The sequence below is a fragment of the Nansenia antarctica genome (genome assembly GCF_963989245.1).
Source record: "Nansenia antarctica genome assembly, chromosome: 4".
Classification (NCBI taxonomy): Eukaryota; Metazoa; Chordata; class Actinopteri; order Argentiniformes; family Microstomatidae; genus Nansenia; species Nansenia antarctica.
The window spans coordinates 29554248-29578204 of record NC_137689.1 but is presented as its reverse complement, the minus strand read 5'-3'; the positions used below and the strand labels follow the sequence as shown (position 1 = coordinate 29578204).

The 23957-nt window shown below is 43.5% G+C and overlaps 2 protein-coding genes across 2 annotated transcripts in view; both read right to left on the bottom strand.

The window, feature by feature from the left end:
* Positions 1-348: 348 nt before the first annotated feature.
* LOC308155959 (serum paraoxonase/arylesterase 2-like) lies at positions 349-8967 on the bottom strand (the record flags this gene model as incomplete). The annotated part of the gene is given in 4 exon segments (XM_080529323.1): positions 349-486; positions 489-1008; positions 1010-1087; positions 8897-8967. Coding segments are annotated over 4 exon segments (807 nt in total).
* A 3917-nt stretch (positions 8968-12884) lies between these two features.
* Positions 12885-23957, bottom strand: part of tmem132e (transmembrane protein 132E) — a gene marked incomplete at both ends in the record, with an annotated part of 103290 nt that continues 92217 nt past the window's right edge. Inside the window, one exon of the mRNA XM_080529321.1 lies at positions 12885-13979. Coding sequence (XP_080385447.1) covers positions 12885-13979 — 1095 coding nt within the window. The remainder of the gene's footprint in view (positions 13980-23957) is intronic.

Sequence of the window (23957 nt, the reverse complement as noted above, 5' to 3'; positions counted from 1 at the left end):
TTTATGTAAACCAGCTCCTTCCCTTCTTGTGTTTTTTTTTGCTTTTTTTTTCTTTCCTAGCACCAGGGGAGCCACCCCTCCTAAATGTCGTTGTTTGGTACCTGTACTATAGCAATGACAATAAAGACCATTCATTCATTCATTCAATAGCTGAGAGTTGGGCTGCCCAGCGTTGCTCCAGGGCACCTAATTTGGCAGTGGACAGATGGCTCAGAGGGTTATTATCAGTGTACACCACACACTTATGACCAAGGAGATACTCCCTAAATTTCTCTGCCATGGCCCACTTAAGGGCCAGAAACTCAAGCTTCATGGAGCTATAATTCGACATATTCCTTTCCGTGGGTTTCAGGCCTCGACTTCCACGTTGTCACAAAGTGAGCCCACTGCTACTGACTTCACTGAGGCTAGAGAATTGTTCTCCTGTCTCTCCAAAACATGCATGTTGTGGTCAAATATATCTACCACATACTGTATATGTGACTTTTGTCTGGTGAGATATTGATGCCATTGGCAGAATAATATCCTTCGGCAACCGCTTTCACCTCTTCAGGACTCACTACATTAGTCCAGGGCTGGCCTATTAGAGGCTCCAGCTTTTGCAGGATGTGACAGGAAAAGTAGTGATCATTTGTGGCATAGAAGCTATCCACTCCCACTGCAACAATGTCATTCACACTATGGAGAAGCTCATGCTCTATCGTTTTTACATAAACAAGGGTGTGTTCCTCCTCAAGAAACTCGAAGATCTTGACTTGGCTTTTAGATTCAGGGTGATTGACAACAAACAGGAATGTTGAGTTATCCTTCTCATCCTTGTATACACTGATTCCATGGGGATTGAAAGAGTCCAGGTCAAAGCCCCTTCCCATGCGCAGCTCCACTGGTTTCACTCTTAAGTCTTGCAGATCAAGGAGGGAGTAGATCTTTCCAGGGCCATCAGAATATGATGGCATTCCAGGATACTTTAAGCCAGTGCTGATGAAGGCAAGGCCATTTGGAATCTGATCCATACTCTAGGCGTTTGATTGGATGACAGTTTGGGAGGTGGTTTTGGATAAGCTTTCTGGAAGCAAGAGCCCTTTTCCTCAATTCAATGACTCACTCCAAGAAGAGCTGCTAAAGCAGCAACCCTGAGTCCATGGCAGCTATCGGCTGGCCCGTTGTACTGATACCACGTAGGTCAGGCTAGACCCTCACTTCTCCCTTCCTAGTACGCTAGCACCACTGGGCAACCACTCCGATCTACACCACCTGTGGGAACTTCAGAGCTCCGGAGGGGATAAACCAACTCAGACGGATCTGCCTACAGTGCGTGTTCCTGGTCCTTAAATGCACATATCCGCCCCAACTTCCCCTCTAAAGTCCCGCCTTGAGTGGAACTAATTGGCTACAGGTGGTACCTGTTACATATTCATATATCTTTTGGGCTGTTTTGTTTTCAGTCATCATTGCAACATACAGTATGTGTTACTCATACCATATTACATTTACATTTTTGGCATTTAGCAGACGCCTTATTCCAAAGCGACTTACAATCGATACATTCGACTAAGCAAGTGAATAATCAATTCACCAGTTGTAGAAGGAAGAGTAATCTAGCCCAGGCCAGGGGCCATTGTCAGTCGTCGTGATAGAAGATTTTTTTTTACTTTCTTTTGTTTTTATATAGACCCTGGAGAAACAGTATAAGGGGGGCAATATAAGTCTTAGGAGACACAGTATAGGGGAAAAGCAGGTGTCTCAGGAGACGCAGTGCTGGGGCGTGGTAGATATCTCAGGAGGAGCAGTTAAGGTGTAGCCTGAAGAGATAAGGTGTAGCCTACAGAGCTACAATGCAATGGTAACTGAGTTCGTTCTCCGTATCAGCCACTAAATTCTGAAAAGGGGCTGATTTCCTGTGGTGTTATGGGCCATGTCCTAACTGCCTCATCAGCAAGGTAAATGTTCCAGACTCTGTCTCCCTGTTGTAATCCGGTTGTGCCCACAATGCCAAGCAAAATATCAATCTGAACCACCCTCTTATTTACAGTCTATGTGCATATGGGAACACGACCTTTATAATGGTCAATACATATTTCGCGCAAATCCCCCCCTTCTGTGATTACTTTAACCTTTTGCTCACATAGAGGACAGTAGAAAAACTGAACCCATAGGTGCTCCCTGGAGTTGAAGACAATAATTGTTTTCAAACAATTATTACAGTTTTTGTGTAACTCCAGGGAGCACCTATGGGCTCAGTTTTCATCCCAGATTAGTGTGGCACAACAACCCCTTTGTCCAGAACATGTTGTTATTTAAAAGATACATTGATGACAGATTTTCTCATCTGGCAGGGCACTGAAGAAGAGCTCCACAAATGTGTATCCTACTTAAACAACCTGATCCCCTCCATCAAATTCAATATGGAATTTGACCTTAGAGAGATCCCTTTTCTGGATACCCGTGTACGTTTACTTGAAGGTAAATTGTCCACCACCCTTTACACCAAACCCACAGACAAGAATAGCCTGTTACATGCTACTAGTGCACACCCGCCTCCCCTCAAGAAGGGCCTACCATATTCTCAATTTCTTAGACTTGAACACATCTGTTGTAATCTATCAGATTTTGAGAAAGAGAGAGATATTATGTATAGGAACATTGTCGATAGGGGTTATCCCAGAAAGTGGCTTGACTCTGCCCTAACCAAACTACATAACCAGAATCCCAACCCAGGTGCACAGCCCACTAAGAAATATTAATGTACCTGTATCCCCACCTGTACCTGTATAGCAGAGTGCTCTACAAAAAGCTATAGCTAAGCATTTGGCTCTCTTTTTCCTCATCCTTCTTCTTTTGACCACTTGCTCATATCTTTGCCAGCTTCCGCTGCACAAAAACTTGAAAATGAAACCGGTTGTAACGCTATCATTGTTGTAACGGTTGTAACGTAATCAGTGCGCTGCGTGTGACATCCTGACGTCATTGTCATTGTCCTTCTGCACATGCAAGTCTGTTCAGGCCCATGGAATGTTCACACAGGAGTCAATGTAGGTCAAATATAGGTCACATTCATATTCTAGGCTGCAAAGACTGGAGAAAATTATTATTTCAATAAGACATTTTTGCTACATTAATACCTTTAAGACTAAGGGTGAATCCCAATTCACCACTCCGGCTCCCTTTTCACCCCTACGGCTCCATTTTGCGCGTTCACGTGTAGCCGTAGTGGCGTCCCAATTCATTACTCATTTAGGGTTAGGGGGAGGGTTAGGGTTTTCCATGGCTCCATTTGGAGAAAATCTTGACCCTCGTTCGATTCAGAGCCATGAGACTCCCTTCCGGCATGCATTGCGAATCATCTACAGAAATGTTCTTTTGGCTCTCGTAATACGGAAGCGAGCCTGAAATGTCATTTACTTTTTCTGGAATTACTTGTAATTAAAGACTTGAAAAATTATGATAACCATCGTATTATCTTAGTTTAATGTCATTTCAATGCATTATAGACCTTTTCTTTACAACAAGCATAACAAAAAAAGATCGCTATTATGCCGATATTGTGCCTATGCAGGAGCGCCCCATGGAAGCGTCAAGCACAGCCTTCCCATAAGGAGCGCGATTCACATCGAGATGTACATTCCTGTTTAGAAATAAAAGATTACCTGTGGCATTTGACAGCGGATGATGATAGACATATTTAATGTGAAGTTATCTATCTAACGTTAGGCTGATGTGTGCATGATAGACGCGCATGATCTATTTCCATGTTTTATTTACAGCTATGGCACGTATTAAACCAAAACAACCCGCAATCCTATCCGAGCAGTTGTTATTATGTAATATTGTTGATGGGTTATATAATTTAATGTTATTTCAATGCATTATAGACCCTTTCTTTATAACAAGCATAACAAAAGAAATCGCTTTTATGTCGACGTGCTGTGCCTATGCTTAACATAAAAAGTTCCACAGTCCAGCGCGCTCAGGACAGCGGCCAGGACAACGGAGCCAGCAGGACAGACCGGAGCACTCATATCTGCGCGTCTGTCACAGGCTGACAGTCACCGTGTTCCGCTGCCCTGACGTCAGTCCCATGGAAGTGTCAAGCACAGCGCGATTTCCATTTCAGAGATGTACAATCATGTTTATTTAGAAATAAATTATTACCTGTGGTGTTTGACAGCATGATAGGCGCGAATTTCCCCCCCTTGGTGGTATATGACGCTATAGTTGTTATTATACCAAAACAACTGGCAATCTAATCCAAGCAGTTATGTACTATTATATGTATTAGTACTATATATGTGCCATTTTTGATGGAGGGCAGTGAGCGGGAGACTCATCAAGGACATGTAGTTAACTAATGCAGTGGACAGCGGCTGTTTCTCCAGCGTTCCTGTCACATCGGAATTCGTAACGTCATAAAATTAAATCTTTAAGTCATGCATTTTTCCATGTTTCCCTTTGATGGCATATGACGCCGTAAATGTAACTAAAGTTCAGCCTCGAAGTTGTTGCACTGTTGTCCTAAATCAGTGCAGACTGGCAGGGTAGGAGCACAGGTTTCATACAGGTTAGAGCGCCGTTATTCTGTCATGGTCTGATAATGAAGCTTCCTTTGTTCTTTTTTATTTGATGACTTGTTTGATCGATTGATAGCATTCAAGTTCATTCAAGTTGTGAATGAATCGCGAGCGTCAATGCTTTTCTACGATACTACGTGTAATGTCACTTGGACATAGAATAATAAGACACTTGAGTCTGGGTTCAACAAAGGTATAACCAGTTTACTTCGGTTCTCTCGACACCTGTCAGTCACCTACTGGTATCACGAACTCTCTCTAAGGCGCATGCGCTGTCCTGACTATGAATTAACCCATTCATTACACTACAGATGACGTCATGAAGGGTTGTCCCATTTCTTAGGGGAACCACTACGGCTTGTGGCTCTGTTCGGAGGCCTTGGCTTCAAAGCGAGTGACTCCAAAACGAGCCGAAGTGGTAGAAAAGAGAATCGGGATTGGGCCTAAAACTCACAACAGTCAATGGCTGCCTACTTCCTTGGGCAGAATCAACACACTAAAGAAGAGCAGGCTATAGAAACTGATTTATTTTTTATCCTATACAATGAAACCCTCTGCTTGCCTTTCTGTGCCCAACAAACAAATACATTTGAATATATGCAATTGCCTTTCTGTGTTCAATGGCTGTCTTGACGCCTAGAAAATCAAGACAATGTAATCACACAGCAGGGGAGAGGACAGTCTTTGTGACACTCTAAACATCCTCTCCCCACCATTGTTCCCAAGGGAGGAAGGGAGGGCTAAATTCCCCCATACCCTTCATCCTCTTCCTCACTGTACAATACCACACCCCTTGTTAGTGATTGGTTTGACCTCACCTGAGGGCGGGATTGTTACCTGAGGGTATAAAAATACATGTGGCCCTGTCTTGACTTTTGAGAGAACATTTTCACTGTTAAGTTTGCTCTGACATGCTTGTAAAAAGGTTCTCCTCACATTTTCCTATGCAATTTGAAATGAAGCAGGCTGCCTTTTTGATATTATATTTAGATACTTCAATAATTCTAGGCTATAACAAGACCAGCAAGAAGGAAGGAGACAACATGTAATCTAATCTAAATCTAATCATTAGCGATCAAAACAATTATCATTTTATTATCATTCTCTCTATCTTCCTCACATTCTCAGCAAACACACTCATGCACAGGCGCGAACGCAAATTTCGTAAGCCATTTCTATTCCAGTAATGGAGCAGCTGGTTAGTAAGAGAACGTAGAACGTGTAGAAAGTGTCTTGTTTTGTTTAATCGAAAATAGTGTTTATTTATACTGTAGTGGAAGATATTATCCTTATTTCCAGTGAAGTAGCTGCCATCTAGTTGTGACATTTTAGTTCATCCCGCCATTTCATCACCCATCGTTGATGACGCGGATGGTTCTGGTTACACTGGTATGAACACGGGCTGGTTCGCCAGACAGCACCAAGGTTCGGAGGTTCCAGAACACAAACCGGAACGCTTCCTTGCCGGTGTGAAAGCCCTAATAGAGGATACATAGGCAGTACCCGTTAATTATTCATACATTGTTAACACGTTCGTTGTATCCATAAACCTGAATGTTAATGAATGCAGGAGGTGGGTCTCATGAATTAAGTCAGGTCACATCAACAGAATCACACAAGCAAGTTGTTTTATTTTTCCTTTCTGAGGCAAGCAGCTGAGAGTATCACTGGAAGTATGTTATTATTACTAATAACTAATATTCTTAACTTGATTTATTCCAAAATGGAAAAGGTTTTGCCTAATTATCCTGGTCACATAAAACAAAACAATGATAGGCATTTCATTTCTTGTAGAGTAATCAAAAGGGTTATAATAATTACTAGAAGTGATTAGGACAATGGTGGCCTCTGAAGCGAACTGCCACAGTAGCAGATTGACAGCTGCATATTTGAAACCAATTATTCCACTAATTCATTTCTAATTCATTTCTTTTTACCTTTTATGAGTTGTTTTCTCATTCCCAGTGGCTAAGTTTAAAATGTTGCCCACATATTCTATTGTTAAACCTCAATACCTATTGTCTACCTATCCCCCACAGGGAGGTAGAGTCGCCGTCTAATGATCGCAAGATCGGCGGTTCGAGCCCTGGCTGGCACCGTACTTGGCTGACCTATTGCGCCACCACACTCCATCCAGAGCCCTTAGGTCGGCTGACCAACTGCTTCTGGAGGTCCCCAGAACTAAACTAAAAACATGAGGGGTTAGAGCCTTTTCCAAAGCAGCCCCTAGGCTCTGGAATAGTCTCCCCCTCCACATCAGATCCGCCCAGAGCATTGAAAAACGAGCTAAATCACATCTCTTCTCCCTGGCCTTTGACCTGAGGTGAGCCTGCCTTCCCGACACTGCACTTTTTGCACTTTTATTTGTTTTGCACCTTGTTTTTAATGTATTTTATCTATTTTATCTGGTTTTTTTTATGTCTGTATTTTATCTCTTTTATCTTGTTTTTCTTTTTCTTTTTGATCTGTTAAGCACTTTGGGCGGCTGTTTGTCGTTGTAAATGTGTGCTATATAAATAAACGTTACTTACTTACTTACATGTCGAAGTGTCCTTGGGCAAGACACTGAACCCCAAATTGCTCCCAATGAGGCCAGCGCCTTGCATGGCAGCTTGCCGCCATTGGTATGTGAATGTGTGTGTGAATGGGTGGATGAGAGGTGCAACAGATAATACATCAAGTTAACAAAGTTGTTGTTCATCAATGTCACAATATGTTTGTATCCTACTTCTGCTCTCAGACCTCTGCTGTAGAATACACCCATGATATTATGGATATTATTTCATGCATGAATATGCTGCTTTCAGACTGAGAATGCATACAACATAGGTTTTCAAGATTCACTTTTATAAATAAAATGTAGGAGACTTTTTTCCATTCAGTAACAGTAGTGTATGCAATGAAACAATGATGCAGGGATACAATTGTATTGCACTTTTCATTCTTACCCCAAATCGTAAGTAAGGCATTTGGGTGGAAAATCACCCTGCCTAATGTACTGTATGGTATCCACATGAGGGCGTTTAATGTCCACTTTATTTCAATGTTTTTTTATTAATCAAATGATTAATTATATGAATACCTTGTGGAAAACTAAACATTGCCCTCTGTCTCAAGCTTCGCTGGGAGCGATATATCAGAGTTACCTGGAAGACTTGAGGTCAAAGGATCTCCAGAGAACAACCAAAAATAGTGTGTGAGCCATGCTTATACCCTAAATGACAGGTGGTTCAATTGCCCATCCTCTAGGTACACTGAATGTACCTGACACACATACACGTTTGAACATCTCTCGTACAGTACAGTAATGTAAAGTACACATTTTGGAATGCTCTTCCCTTGGATTTTAGATCAGCGGTCTCGGTTGAAGCTTTTAAAAAAACAGCTGAAGACTGTCCTGTATAGACAGGCTTTTGGCTAACCCCAAAAGCCTGTCTTTTTGTGTCCTGTTATATTGTTGTACACTTGTTATTTGTTACTTGTTCTTATTTTCACTTGTTTACCTATTTCTTTTAACTAGGTCTATATATGCCTATATATGATATCACTTTTGCTCTTCTATTATGTTTTTATATATGTAAAGCACTTTGTGACCCCTGGTCTGGGATAGGTGCTATAGAAATAAACTTTACTTACTTACTGTAGGGTCCAGGGAGATGTGTTGTAGGTTGGATCTATTCAACCACACCAGTCAGATTACCTGACCCGTAATCCTAATCCTATACCGTTAGGAGGATGAACAAATTAAATATCTGACGTAGAATCAGCGGGTGGGCGGCACTCTGTCTAACCACTTTGAGCAGTGATCTGTAATGCTGGCCCACGCCTCTCCTATAAAATAGGTCTATATGCATTAAAAGGTCAACCATTCATGATTGTCTGCTTCGGTACGTTATGCAATAACGTCATAATTGTGTTTGAGAATAATGGGAGAGCGTAATTGAGATTTGATCCTGAAGAAAGGAGAAAATGACAATTTCATGAAATGTTCTTCATTTAGAATTCGAGATCTTTTTTTAGCACACGTTTGGTGAAGTTTGAAAATCCAAAAGAAATTGTGTTTTTTAAATTGGTATGACAAAGCCTTTACCGGGTACGTGCACAGGACTCGTGGAAGGGCAGGTTCTTTTTCCCCCCCAAAATGGGGCACAATGAGGGAGGGGGGTATAACGCTGATGTGAAACGAACAACTTCCACACCGGTATAATGACGGGTAGAAATGACACAAGTTATGTATTGTATTTTCTTTAGTACTTTACATATAAGGGGGGGAAATACAAGGGTTTGTGTTTCAGGAGAATTACAGGAAATTGAACAGTGCTCTGTACATGTTATCGTCAGTGTGGTGGTGGTGCACTGTGTAGGCCTCCACAGGGGTCCCTTCAGCCTTCAACCACATCATGTGAGAAGGTCAAGTCTCTAGTAGCAGCTGGAATTCAAACACAATGTCCAGTATGCACACTTTCACCAAGGTCACATTACAAAAAATGGTTTGAATATACATAGATATGTGAGAAATAGGGAAAAGTATAAAAATGATTGGTACCATAACATGTTTAAAGACATTGTTCTCTGAAAGCATAACATCAATTTGGAAATCCAGTCAATAATACTACTAATAATAAAAAAAAGAATAATTAAAAAAAGCTGCTATTAGAAACTGTACCCACTATTGTTAAGCTGTGGTACCGACTTGGGTAGACTACAGTATTACAAGACACAAAATACCCATTTGATGATAGAAGTACAGTTGAGAATGATACATCCTGAGACACCATCATTTAAAATGTGAGTTAAAACTTTGGGGTCTAAAAGGATGGCCTGCGACTAACTTAATTCTGTCAATCTATTTCTTCGTAAACCCAGGATTGAAGAGAGGGGTTTGAATTGTCATATTTTTGATTTTCAAGATCATTTACCTTTAGATGTTAACACCGCTTAATTGAGATTTAATCACTCTGTAGAATTAGGTCATTATTCAATGAAACCATTTGGAACGCACACAAAGCATGCTGTAAATCAAAGGCAAAACGGACTAAATACCAGGTAAGACAGCAACAAATTATCAGCAATCTAGATTGATGGTTTTGAGTAAAAAATTAATTAAAAAATGAGTTCTGAGTAAATGAGTTCTGACAGTGACTGGGTAACATTTTTGCTCTTCCCATGTGGTCATTAAACGTCATGTTATGAACAGAAACGGCAACATTTAAGCCCCACAGTACTTATAACACACAAATAAGGGGAATTACAGTGCCATCCATACAGTAAGTATTGGAAAGAGGAAGCATTTTGTCTTCTTTTAGCTCTATACTCCAACAGTTTGGATTTGAAATCAAACAATGACTATGAGGTCAAAGTAGAGACTCTTAGCTTTAATTTGTTTAGTTTTTTTCAGATTCGGTTCACCATTTAGAAAGCACAACATGTTTTCCTCTCTCTATTTCAGGGCTCCAAAAGTATTAGAAAAAAATCATACAACGTACTCGATGTTTGGCATTTAGTGGACAATCCTTTGACCGCACTGGCCGGGAGTCTTCTCTGGGGCGGCTGTGTCTCAGGAGGTAGAGTCGCCGTCTAATGATCACAGATCAGTTGGCAGATCAGTGGTTCGAGCCCCGGCTGGCCACTTGTCGAAGTGTCCTTGGGCAAGACACTGAACCCCCAAATTGCTCCCAGTGAGCGGGCCAGCGCCTTGCATGGCAGCTTGCCGCCATTGGTGTGTGAATGAGAGGCCGTTGTAAAGCGCTTTGGAGCAGCAAAAAAGGCGCTATATAAGTGCAGTCCATTTTACCATTTTTTTCTCTGGCGATGCTCTGCGAGACCTGTAAACGCAGCCATCTTCATCTGTTGTTTCTTTATGCCTAAAATCTTAGAACCAGGAAATGAAATGCATGATTGATTTGCAAGATTGATATGGCCAGTCAAGAACTTTCCGCTTTGTGGTCCTGAACAAACTCCCTAGTGGCTATGCCAGTGTTGTTTGAGGTATTGTCTTACTATGATCAAGCTTCCATTTTGGAGGCATTTACTTCCAGTACTCAAGCATATAAGATGTTTGTGTACAATACACTTCATAATACCTTCTGCTGCTTCTGTCAGAAGTAGCATCATCAATCAATTAAGACAAGTTAGACAGTTCTTGTGGCAGTTAGACGTGCCATCGCTGGTCCTCATGTTGACAGACACCAATTGCAGACTCAAATCCTAGAATCAATACTAGACATGACTGCACAAATGACGTGACATACATGACTAATCATAAGCACCTGTGAAGCCAGTTTTCAATACTTTTGCTGCCATGAAATAGTGGGAATATGTATGACATTTCTAATTAATTTTTTAATGGTGAAACAAATGTGAAAAAGTAAAACATTGAATTAAGTTTTATTTGAAATCCAAACGGTTGGGAGTATAGAGCTAAAAACACATGCTTCCAATACTAGCACTGTATATCAAAATCAGTTTTCATCCTGTATATTTTTCATTACTCCTGAAAATAACTTAACATAATCAGATCAGAGAGAAATAGTATAATCTTTAAAGAAGAGTCTTCGTCCCTCCCAAACTCAACACACTCTAACCAACCCTTCTGCACAATCTCACCTACAAATGTCATCACTTTGCATTTAGCATTTTTGTGGTCATTCTAATTTGTGCAGGTTCACTAACCAAAAACTGCTATCAACAAATTCAAGATTTCATAAAACCCCAAGGTCAGAGTCCTGAGAAACGTAAATCTTTGCCCTGCAGTGGTGTCCCCTCCGTAACGACGGCATCCACACAGTCACAGCGCATTTGCACCAGCACGGTCAGTTTCTAGAACGCAATTGGACTTGGCAAAACAAGTATAGTGACTCCATACAATGATGGTGTATGAAAGGACAGCATGACGACACGAGGTGACCATGATTTAAAAATGCAAATGATAATTTGCTGAGAAATCTTTTTTGGGTGGGATGACAGTCTCTTTGTCGTAAATAATAGGGCATCGATGTACAGTAGGAAGTCATGGTAAAAACAGTAAATCTTAAGAACACAGCGATGAGTCAGCAAAGTCTCAGCACTTTCTCCCTACTCAAGCTCAGTTGAATAACTAGTTCGATGATATGATCCTGCCAGAGTGGACTAAAGCCGGGCACATAGTATGTACATATGGAGGAGGGCAGAGGGGCAAAGTCTGGCACTGCATGCATGTAATGCATGATAACATATGTCCTTTAGTATTGTCTATGTATGATTAGATAATAGTTACAATACAAACATTTACAAATTTGGAAAAAAATGGCTGATTGTGCCTCAGTATCTCCTTTCATGCAAAGAATGTCAGAGATCATTTAACTTCACGATATACAAGCTGTTGTCTTGTCCAATATAACTAGACCTGTGATCAGTTGTAGCATGTTGGATAGTTGCCCCTTCTACTGCCCCTAACCTAAGTGAGAAAAACAGTGTCAGCATTGAAATAAGTAGTGAGATCCAGTGAAAATCCATTCTATAAGGCATTAGACTTAATCAGGAGTGTTGTACGGTATTGGACCAGTCACAGGGCACTGGCTTTGACTACTTATGAAATGTAGCAAAAATGTACGGTATGGACTTGAATGAAACCAAATAATGTGCTGCACCAAAAAGAAACAATGAAGAAGGCTTTGCCATTAAAGAATGTCTCCCTACTTTGGCAAAGAAAATGAATCCATAACATGGTTTTATAGAAGCGTCTTTGACAATTGGTTGTCCATAATGTTGTCTGGGATTGCATCAAACCATACCGCCCACATCCGGTCCTCTGAAAAAGTCATCTGCACATCAAAGGCCTCGTTGTTGGAGAAGGTACTTGAAGTTTTGATAAACCGACACACACAGAGCCACGACCAAAAACCATCCTGCTAAACAACACTCCTGTCCATATCAAGCTTGCAGACTAGACCCCCCTATAAGAGCGCTAGACCCCCTTTTAAATCCATCCACAGTCCAGTGCTCACGATTGAAATTTGTAAAAATCCCTTTGATCGTTGTCTCCCTCCCCAGGGATATCCACACAAAGCCATTTTAACTAGCGATTTAAATCGTCTAGTCTAGTCTTTGGCTTTCCACTTTGTTTGTTGTTGGGACTTCAAAACGTGAGTGTGTGTACAGGAAACAGCACTGTGCAAATACAACTAAAAACAAACCCAAACAAAAACAGAAGAATAGTTGGCCTTGGTTTTGTTTGTCGAAAGTTCTCACACTACCGTGAAAAAAGAGGAAAATAGAAAGGAACGTTTTTTTTTGTTTGTTTTTTTTTGCTCCGAGGGTGCTTTACGGCGCCCCCTTTCAGGCAATTTCTTTTATCCTGCGCATGTAGTCGTGCAGTTCCTCTGGGTCTTGGAAGCCCATGTCCTGGCAGACCCATTGAATGTCCTCTTCGTCTGCTATGGGGATGGAATTGTAGGGCATGTCTTCTGTGGGGAGGGTGGTGAACGTGGTGAACTTGACCCGCTTGCGCTTGGAGGTGGGGGAGCTGGCGTCCTCCCCGTGCTCCTTGGTGGAGCCGCCGGAGCTGCCGTCCCCCCTCCCGTGCACCTGGCTCTGAACACTGGTCTGGGAGCTGCCGCTGCTGTGGTGGTCGCCGTGACAGCAAGTCTGTACTCCTTCCAGTGCTGTACTGGGGCTCTCCACCTGCTGCGGTGAGAGGTCGCTCTGAGCCGTCCTCAGGGGCTGTCCGTTTCCCAGAAACACCCAGTGGTGGGAATGGTCCATGTTGGCCTGGCCCTCGGGGGGGACCCTCTTGTGGCGGTACTTCAGGACAAAGACGATGCAGTTGATGAGGAAGACCAGGATGGCCAGGCAGAAAACACCCAGGAGGGCGTACATGCCTATCTCCAGGTCAGTCATACTGCGAGGAGTGTGCACAAAATCGTCCTCCTCCTCCTCCTCCTCCTCCTCTTCCTCCTCCTCTTCCTTCCCCCCAGTTGGCCTCTCCTGGCTGCTAACGGTCGGGAAGTTGGTGTAGTCGATAGGAACGCTGGCAGGCTGCTCGTTGGACGGCTCGAAGCCTCCACCACCCACGTTGGAGTCGACAAGCGGTCGCCTCGTAGCAGGTGCTAGCTCAATCTCGCTCTCCTCCTCCTCTTCAGAATCTTCCTCTGGCCTGAAGCGGACTTTAACGTACACAGGGGCAGAAGCGATGATGCTCTTGCGCTTGGTCTTCTGACAGGCCTCGCAGATGGTCATCTCCACCCGCACCATCTCCCCAGAGCCCTCCCCTTCTGCGACTACCACTGGCCACCGCTGCTGAGGCTCCTGGGATACAGTCACCACCTTGTCGTCCAGCGTGGAGGCATTGAGGTTGTAATCTTTGGGGTCAAAGAAGGTGAGAGGGGCTGCTGTGCCGTCGCTGTAGTAGAACCAGATAGACAAACTGGCTTCCTGTGAAAACAAAAAGAGGAAAAGATATATTTTTAGCAAAGTTGTGTTTTTAAGGAAACGCATCTTTCAAATTACGTTTACGATACTTTAATCTTGCTTACGAATTGTATAGGACGCTCAAATCTGGAGACACACGTTACCTTTTCAATTCAACACAATATTACCAAATCTAAATATGCTGCATTCAATCAAAGTAAACAAGTACACAATTCAGATGTAGAAAAAAAAAATGTTGTTTGATCTCATGTCAACGGCTCCTCTGTACTGCACAATGTGAATATTTGTGCCCAATTGGCCCTTTGAAGTCCCCCCAATTCACTCCAATCCCTAAATCTTACAGAGTATCTCTAAACATCAGCAAGAACCCCCTGCTCAGCACACACCTAGACACACACAGGTGGTCTGGCTCAGATGTGTCAGACAGCACAGAGAAGAGAGAGGGAGGGGGTGAGAGGGGGGCAACTGTCCTGTAGACAAAAACACAACAGATAGAACTGCACGACTGCATAGCTAGGACCTGACAGCTCGCGTCTGGATTTCAGAATAATGGCAATGGTTGAGGCCAGGTCACTACACCTTTTTAACAGCGGCCTTCAGACTCCTGTTAAAACAAAAGCACCTGTTAGGGGAGCTGACAAAAGAAAACTCTTTGACAGGGCGCCCACTGGAGAAAAAGGGTTCAGTCGTTCGGGAGAACTTGACGTTTTCTACAACATTCCTGCTGTTCGGGGCTTCTATCTTCTTCTATTATCTTCACTTGTCAAGATGAAGAGAGCCTTTGATATGCATGATTTAAATAATACATTGAATAAGGCACCCTTGTCCTCATAAACCTGTTGCAGTGCAATGGATCTAACAGACAAAGGGGCTGGCTGTTGTGACACTCATCAAACAAGAGCATTCTGTAGCGAGTCTCCACTTTAACCTAACGTTCAATTAACCAATCAGCGAGATGCGGGGAAGGTTAACTTGGATTACTAGGGGTTAATCGCAATAAACACAGTAAAAGGAATTTGAGGCACACTGAGAGCCAAAGCATTGCTGACTCATAGAACTACAGATTTGTGCAATACTTTATCCTCACAGGTAAAAAAAAAAACATCCCGGATTAATGCATACGCTCAATGACAATAGCTGGCTCGGCTAAACAACTGTATAGTGCACACTCAGGACAATTGGACTTAATAAAACGTTAATCAAATGCACACGTATAACGCTTGAACCAGGATAATACAAAGAGACCTTGGCTTGTCCACTTTCCTCAGTGGTGGTTTATGTCTTTCATTCATTTTTTCCCGCTGAAAGGGGACATTTAGCAGGCGTGGTGGAGTTTTTTTTCCTGTGAAACAGAATCAAATGGTGTGAAATAGCTCGAGCACCCCTCTGAGACTTTCTCCGTTGGTGGAGGGATCGGCGGGGCTTTTTACGGCTCTGCCACGGAGAGCACTTAGGACAATACATTACGGTAATTAAATTTTAAGGTGGCCAAGCAGAGGAAAGGCGAGATAAATTGGAATTTAATGCAGGGTTGTGATGGAGGACCGCTTGGGCTGCCGTTGCATTTTTGCTAACTGGCAAAGCAATGGAGAGGCAGTGTGTGTGTGTGTGTGTGTGTGTGTGTGGGGGGGGGGGGGGGGGGGGTTGGAGGGTGGGGTGGGGGGTTGGGGCAGAACATCCATCCCCATTTGCCCCCAGTATTGAAGCCTGCCTGGTTCACTGGTGGGGAATGAACACTTGCACATGGGTTACACAAACACACACACACACACACACACACACACACACACACACACAAACAAACACACCCACACACAATGCTATCAGCCTTCTCTCTAAAGGTGAAGCACTGTGACCAATTAATTGTTTCGGAGGATTCCAAAAGTCACACTCCACTGTTGCTACTGTTGAATGAATGAATGAATGGTCTTTATTGTCATTAATACAGTACAGGTACCATACAACGAAATTTAGGAGGGGGGGCTCCCCTGGTGCTTGGAAAAAAGACTAAAAACAAAAGAGCCAAGGGTAAAATAAAAAAGAGAAAAGAGCTGGTTGACATAAATAAAGGCTATGTACACTATCTACTATACTATACTACTATACTATACAATACAACACTGTGCTGTACACTATGCTATGCTATAAATATCCTAACTTTTCCTATATCTGAACCTTATGTACACATGGGTTGTCATATTGCACATAATATTTGTTGCACATTCATTAAAGTGTCGCAGTTAGCAGGTTTAGAATGTTCACAGTTGTATTTCAAAATTGCACTTATGTTTACAATCTAGTAGCTGCCATCAAATTGTCTAGATTGTCCAGGGCCTAGAACCTAGGTCTTTGCTGTGTTCAGGGCCTGAATGGCCCGAGGGTAGAAGCTGAGCTTCAGTCTGTTTGTCCGTGCGAACATGGTCCTGAACCGCCTGCCTGAGCGCAGCCGAACAAAGTGTTCGTTCCCAGGGTGGGATGGGTCCCTGGAGATCTTGGAGGCCTTCCTGAGGTAGCGTGTGTTGTACAGCTCTTCCAGAGAGGGGAGGGGGGCGCCGATGATCTTCTGGGCCGATCTCACGACTCTCTGTAGCGCCTTCCTCTCTGCGGCTGTGCAGCTGGAGAACCACACGCAAATGCAGTAGGTGAGGATGCTCTCCACTGTGCAGCGGTAGAAGGTCACAAGCAGCTCCTGTCTGAGGTGGTATTTCCTGAGGACTCTCAGGAAGTAGAGCCGCTGTTGTGCCTTCTTGAATGAATGAATGAATGAATGAATGGTCTTTATTGTCATTAATACAGTACAGGCACCATACAACGAAATTTAGGAGGGGGGGCTCCCCTGGTGCTAGGAAAAAAATACTAAAAACAAGGAGGGAAAAGAGCTGGTTTACATAAATAAAGGCTATATACACTATCCACTATACTACTATACTATACAAATAAAACACTGTGCTGTACTCTATGCTATGCTATAAATATCCTAAAATGTCCTATCTCTGAACCTTTATGCTATAAATATCCTAACATTTCCTATCTCTGAACCTTATGTACACGAGGGTTCTCATATTGCACATAGTATTATTGCACATTCATTTAAAGTGTCGCAGTTTGCAGGTTTGAAATGTTCACATTTGTATTTCAGTATTGCACTTATGATTACAATCTAGTAGCTGCCATCAAATTGTCTAGATTGTCCAGGGCCTAGAACCTAGGTCTTTGCTGTGTTCAGGGCCTGAATGGCCCTAGGGTAGAAGCTGAGCTTCAGTCTATTTGTCCTTGCGGACATGGTCCTGAACCGCCTGCCTGAGGGCAGCCGAACAAAGTGTTCGTTCCCAGGGTGGGATGGGTCTCTGGAGATCTTGGAGGCCTTCCTGAGGCAGCGTGTGTTGTACAGCTCTTCCAGAGAGGGGAGGGGGGCGCCGATGATCTTCTGGGCCGATCTCACGACTCTCTGTAGCGCTTTCCTCTCTGCGGCTGTGCAGCTGGAGAACCACACGCAGATGCAGTAGGTGAGGATGCTCTCCACTGTGCAGCGGTAGAAGGTCACAAGCAGCTCCTGTCTGAGGTGGTATTTCCTGAGGACTCTCAGGAAGTAGAGTTGTGCCTTCTTGATGATGGCTGCTGTGTTGGTCCTCCAGGACAGGTCCTCCTGTATGTGCACCCCCATGAATCGGAGAGTTGAGACTCTCTCCACGCTCCCTCCATCGATGAGCAGTGGCTGGACCTCAGATTTTTTTCCTCCTGAAGTCCACTATGATTTCCTCTGTCTTTAACTGGTTCAGCAGCAGGTTGTTAACCTTACACAGCTTGCCCAGCTGCTCCACCTCATCCCTGTACGCCGTCTCGTCCCCCCCCCGAGATGCAGCCCACCACGGTGGTGTCGTCTGCAAACTTTATGATGGAGTTGCTGGGGTGGACGGGGGTGAAGTCGTGGGTGTAGAGGTTGTAGAGGATGGGGCTCAGCACGCAGCCCTGGGGGGACCCAGTGCTGAGTCTGAGGGCTGTGGAGGTGTGGGAGCCCACCCGCACCCTTTGGGGGCGGTCAGACAGGAAGTCCTTGATCCATGCGCAGATGGAGTGTGATAGTCCCAGGTCTAGTAGTTTGGTGACTAGCCTGTCTGGAAGGATAGTGTTAAAAGCAGAGCTGAAGTCCACAAAGAGCAGTCTCGCGTAGCTGTTCCCCCCCTCCAGGTGGGATAGAGTGGAGTGGAGAGTCGTCGCGATGGCGTCCTCTGTGGACCTGTGGGCTCTGTAGGCGAACTGGTATGGATCCAGGCTGGGCGGGAGGAATGTGACTATGTGGGCCCGGACCAGTTTCTCGAAGCACTTCACGATGATTGGTGTGAGTGCCACCGGGCGGTAGTCGTTTAGGCAGCTCACCGTGCTTTTCTTCGGGACTGGGATGATTGTTGAGGTTTTCAGGCAGGGTGGGATGGTGGCCTGGGACAGGGACTGGTTGAAGATGTTGGTGAAAACCCCGGCCAGCTGGTCGGCGCAGTCCCTCAGCACCCGTCCCAGGACGCCGTCCGGCCCCGAGGCTTTTCTGGGGTCCACCGCCTTCAGCACGCGTCTCACTTCATGCTCTGTGAGGGTGAGGCTGCTGAGAGCTGGAGAGAGTGGTGTTTGTGTTGTGGTTACCTCCGTTCGCCCCTCGTCGAACCGGGCGTAGAAGGAGTTCAGCTCTTCCGCCAGCAGGGGGTCGCCCTCAGCTCAGTTGGCTCTGAAGTTTGTCATGTGCTGAACCCCCTGCCACACCCGCCTGGAGTCGTTGCTCAGGAAGCATTCCTCAATCTTCTCTCTGTGGTCTGCCTTGGCCTCCCGGATAGGGTTGGGTACCGAAAATCGGTACCGGTAGGTACCGGTTACTTTACATTCGGTATCTACCGTACCGAATTGCAAAGGAGATTTCGGTACCTCATTTCGGTACTTCTCTATCTCGCCCCCTGGTGTCCGGTGTCATGCAACAGTCAACTGGTGACTCGTGACGTGACATCGCAGTGCGTGTCGTGGTAGTGAGCTGAGCAGTTGTGTTACGAGTTAAGAAGAGTGAGTGAAAGCATATATACTAAATTATTATATTATCTGAATTGTATTATTATTATTATTATTATCATCATCATATTATCGAATTTCGCTAGCTAGCCTAGCTACGAGGTCACCGAGAATGCCGAAGGCCTTAATGAAGCGTTCTAAAGTGTGGCTGCATTTCACCCGACTCGACGAAAACAACGCGAAGTGCTCAAAATGCTTAAAATCATTCGCGTGTAAAGCAGGGAACACATCTAACTTGATGAAACACCTGGCAACGCACGGGATACATTTAAGGGTAGAAGGGTGCACCGTGTTTGACAGCTTGCGCAACCCTTCGGCAAGCACCTCAAGCAGTCCCGGAGAGGGGGAGGGGGAGACCGCCATTCCCATTGAGGATGATGACAGCAGCATTTCCTCAGGTTAGTAATGTTTCCGTTTATTTCCGTTTATTTATTTAAAGAGGGGGACAGTGGACATTAATCAACAAGTCTGTGTCTAATCTTTCTATCAATGTAAATGCACTAGAGTTAGCCTAAGCTAGTTTTCATCGGCAGTCCCAATGTAGCCTAACCGTTGATCGCAAATCCTGCGTTTATTAAGTAGGCTATTCGCCCTCTATTAAATTATTTCTTGTTTTGTTTTATTTAACCAGGAAAGGGGGGGGGGGGATTGAGAGATTAAACACATCTTATTCAAGAGGGTCCTATCCAAGACAGGCAGCAGCTAATATTTAGCTACAGTAACATTATTTAACCTATGTTTATATTGTTGGCTCTCCAGCTACAGCATCAGAGACGCCATTCACCTTGGCAAAGAAGGGAACTTTGACCAAAGACAAGGTGGAGGAAATTCACAGGGCTGTTACCAGGTTTGTGGTCAAGGGACTGCATTCCTTTTCCACTGTGGAATCTCCCTGTTTCAGGTAAAGTGACGTGAAAACAATAGTTGTTTACTTTATGTTTATAAAACTGTGCCATTAGACAATTATGTCAAAACAAAAAAAAAGTCAAGAGAGGTGTCGTATTTTGCCAGAGAAGGCAAATATGCTGATCTTTTTGCAAAATAATTGCTGAGGTGGGAGTTTTATTTTTATTTATTTTAATTTGAGTGTATATTTCACTGTAATATTATATATATGTATATTGTGCCTCAGTCAGCAGGAGTTTTATTTTCATTTATTTTAATTTGAGTGTATATTTAACTAATATATATTGTGCCTCAGCAATAAAAAAGTGAAAATGTGTTTAATGTTGTCGACCGTGTTATTATTGTATATATATATATATATATATGTCATTTAAAAAAATCAAAAGTACCGAATTAAGTACCGTTTCGGTACCGGTACCGCTTTTAAAGTATCGGTTAGGTACCGGTACTGGATAAAACCCAAACGATACCCAACCCTACTCCCGGATGCCACGGTTTAGGTTAGCCCTGGTGGTATTATACAGCAGTTTGTCCTTCGCTGAGAAGGCGTTGTTCCTCTCCTTGAGCAGTTGTCGGACCTTCTCAGTCATCCATGGCTTCGTGTTGGGGTAGACCCGGACACGTTTGTCCACGGTGGCTGAGTTGGTGCAGTTCACTATGTGGTTCAGAACCGACGACGTGAACTGTTCCAGGTCCTCATGCTCATATTCCTGCCATGAGGTGTCATTCAGGCAGATCTGCAGTGGAGCGGACCCTGCTGGCCAGGTTCTGACAGTCTTAGTGGTGATAGGAGCACTTTTCCTCATGGGAGTGTAGGCTGGGATCAGGAGGATGGACACGTGGTCAGACATGCCTAGCCAACATAGACATGTTGAGCCTCCAGCAAAGGGAAATGCACTTCTAAACCTCTTATTGAACACAATGTGTTTTCACTGGTGTGTGTGTGATGTTCCTTGGGAGTAAAAAAAAAAAAAAAAAAAGAAAAGTTGACCGAGCCTGTCTTGGAGGAGCTGTTTGGGCACCACAGCAATAAGGAACATTAACTAAAGAGCACTCTAAGCGTCCAACAGTCGATCTTGTATAATAAATAATAATAATTGTTTTATTGCCATGCAATCAACTTGTCAGTCAATTGTTGGAATTTTGTGTTTTTATGCTCTAGGCAAGGGGTCCGTCTGGCGACCGTAGAGCAATTAGAGTTTCAGTGCTTTTTCTCAAGGGCATCTATAGGGATGCACGATATTATCGGCACCGATATTTATCGGCCCGATAATGGGAAATTAATGTTTATCGGTATTTATCGGTTTTATTAAATTTTTGCCGATATTTAGCCGATAATGAAGCCGGAAATATTTCTGCTTCCGGTTTCCGCGCTCATGCTGCAGTGTGTATAGACGAGACGACAGCGAAACATGCCTTCCCCGGTGTGGACATTCTTCACAGTTTCTGAGGCAGATGTGCGTTTGCAATTTGCAATATATGTTCGACAAAAGTTCGGAGAGGAGGGCAAAGGTCTAGCTCAGAGTTACAACACAACGAATCTCATAAGTCACCTTAAGATTCACCATTGCAAGCACGCTGTATGGAAGGAATATCAAGCACTAGTAGTAGCAGAACAAGGTAGCCTAGCCGCGAAAAAAAAAGCTGCTGTGCCTATTGAACACGCATTTGAAAACTGCAGGAAGTTCACTCGAGACAGCTCAAAGGCTCAAGCAATCAATGAAAAAATAATGGAGTTGATGGCCCTCGACGACCAGCCTTTCTCTGTAGTAGAAGATAAAGGATTTCGCCAGCTAATTTCACATTTAGAACCCCGGTATTCATAGCTTTCATGTGACGTCACAGCATAGTGGAAACGCCCACCTGACGGGCAAAAGGCACTTTTTGCAGGCAAAACCCACGGGCAAAACCCACTTTTTGCGGGTTAATAACTTTGATTTCCCGTGGGTTAGGAAAATAATTCCAACGTGTCCGGATAGAGTAGAAGACAGGGAATCCAACACTATTTGAATGGAGTCGATCCTCCACTCCTATCACCGTGGACACAGCAAGGAGCGAATTCCCGGATATAAATATTCCCTCGCCTCGCTGACAGCGGGAGTTGGGAGTTTCGTCCAGCAGCCAGTGAACGCCCGGTTGATCGAGTTTCATATTAAAAGTATATCTTCTCGGGGTGTCAGCGCGGTGGTTAAGGGCTCAAAATGACCGTATACTGATGGTGAATTTAGCAATAATAGTCTTATGTTTGTACCACCTCCATAACCGGTGTTATTCACGGGAAAAGCCGGTCAAGGAGGCACCCTTTGCAGGTCAATAACTTTGATTCTCCGGGGGTTAGGAAAATAATTCCAACGTGTCCGGATAGAGTAGAAGACAGGGAATCCAACACTATTTGAATGGTGTCAATCCTCCACTCCTATCACCGTCGTGTATCTTGATAGTTCTTCATGAGTGAGGTGGTCTAAATAGTAAGCAGCCATGTTGAGCGATGTTGCTATGATACTTTTTGCCCGTCAGGTTGGTGGTTGCTAGGGAAGAAACCACGTGACTGAAAGCTATGAATACACTCCCAAGTCGCCGCTATTTTGCAGACGTGTGCCTGCCTGCTATGTATACAGTCGCCACACACATCCATAGTCTGATCGATACTAGCGTAAGCCAGATAAGTTTTACCACGGACATATGGACTTCTGACGTTAGTCCAGTCAGTATGCTTAGTTTGACGGCCCAGTGGCTGGATGAGGACTTCAATATGAAGAAGACACTGCTGCATGCGCAGGAGTTCTCCGGTTCGCATACTGCGACAGCCATCCGCGGGGCTTTTGAAACCATGTTTGGACAGTGGAAGGTTCTATGAGGTAGGAATTGTATTCAGTTTGTATATTAGGGAACACCAATGGAAAACGTGTCTATTATTTAGGTGAGAATGTGAATGTAGGCTATACAAGACAAGTTGTTTACAAGGAAAACATGCACTTTTTGTTTTTCCATGTCAGTGCAATTTATTTTGAATTCTTATGCAAAACGTTTGATGGGCTTTATCACAACCTACCTCATCCTCATGCACTAAAAGTAGCATAGCCCAGCCCTTTTCAGTTGCTTTATTAAGCATACTAGTGTAGCCTACTATGTGCCTTGTGTCATTCTGTTTATCTGCAGACTAAGCAGCCATTTGGCACTAGTTTCTGTACAAGTTCTATACAACTTTTGGTTCTTTAAAAGTCTTTATTTTTGTATTGACTGCACTTTATTTATTTATTTTTTGATATTTTATTTATGCATTTTCAATTTACAGGGATAGACAAGATGCACTTTATTTTTGACACTTTTTTGATCTAATTACTCTTAGGTGAGCCTTTTTTGTTTTCATAAAAGGAGGCCAGATCTTGGCTAAAAAAAGCATTGTGCACAGTCTATAACAGATTCTGTTTGTTAGAGGAAATAATAAATGAACATTTGAAGAGTCAGAAGTGTTCTCTTTGTTGTGTTAACAATAGTGATGTAAGTTAGATTTGGTGAGATCACTATGGAATATTAAATCATCAATCTTTGCTCACTACATAGCCTTTCTTACCTTCAGGTGTGCATGAACTACAGGTTATCAACTGTGAAATTATATCTGAATGGTCTTTATTGTCATTGATATAGTACAGGTACCAAACAACGACATTTGGGAGGGGGGGGCTCCCCTGGTGCTTGGAAAGAAAATAAAAAAATAAAAAATATATCGGTTATCATATCGGTTATCGGCCACGAGAAGCGGGTAAACATCGGTATCGGTTGAAAAAAAATGCATATCGTGCATCCCTAGGCATCTACAGTGCTGTGAAAAAGTATTTGCCCCCCTTCCCAATTTCGTCTGTTGTTGCATGTTTGTCACACTTAAATGTTTCAGATCATCAAACCAATTGTAATATTACACAAAGATAACCTGAGTAAATAGAAAATGCAGTTTTTAAATGATGATTTCATGTATTACGGGAAAAATGCTATCCAACCCTACCTGGCCCTATGTGAAAAAGTAAT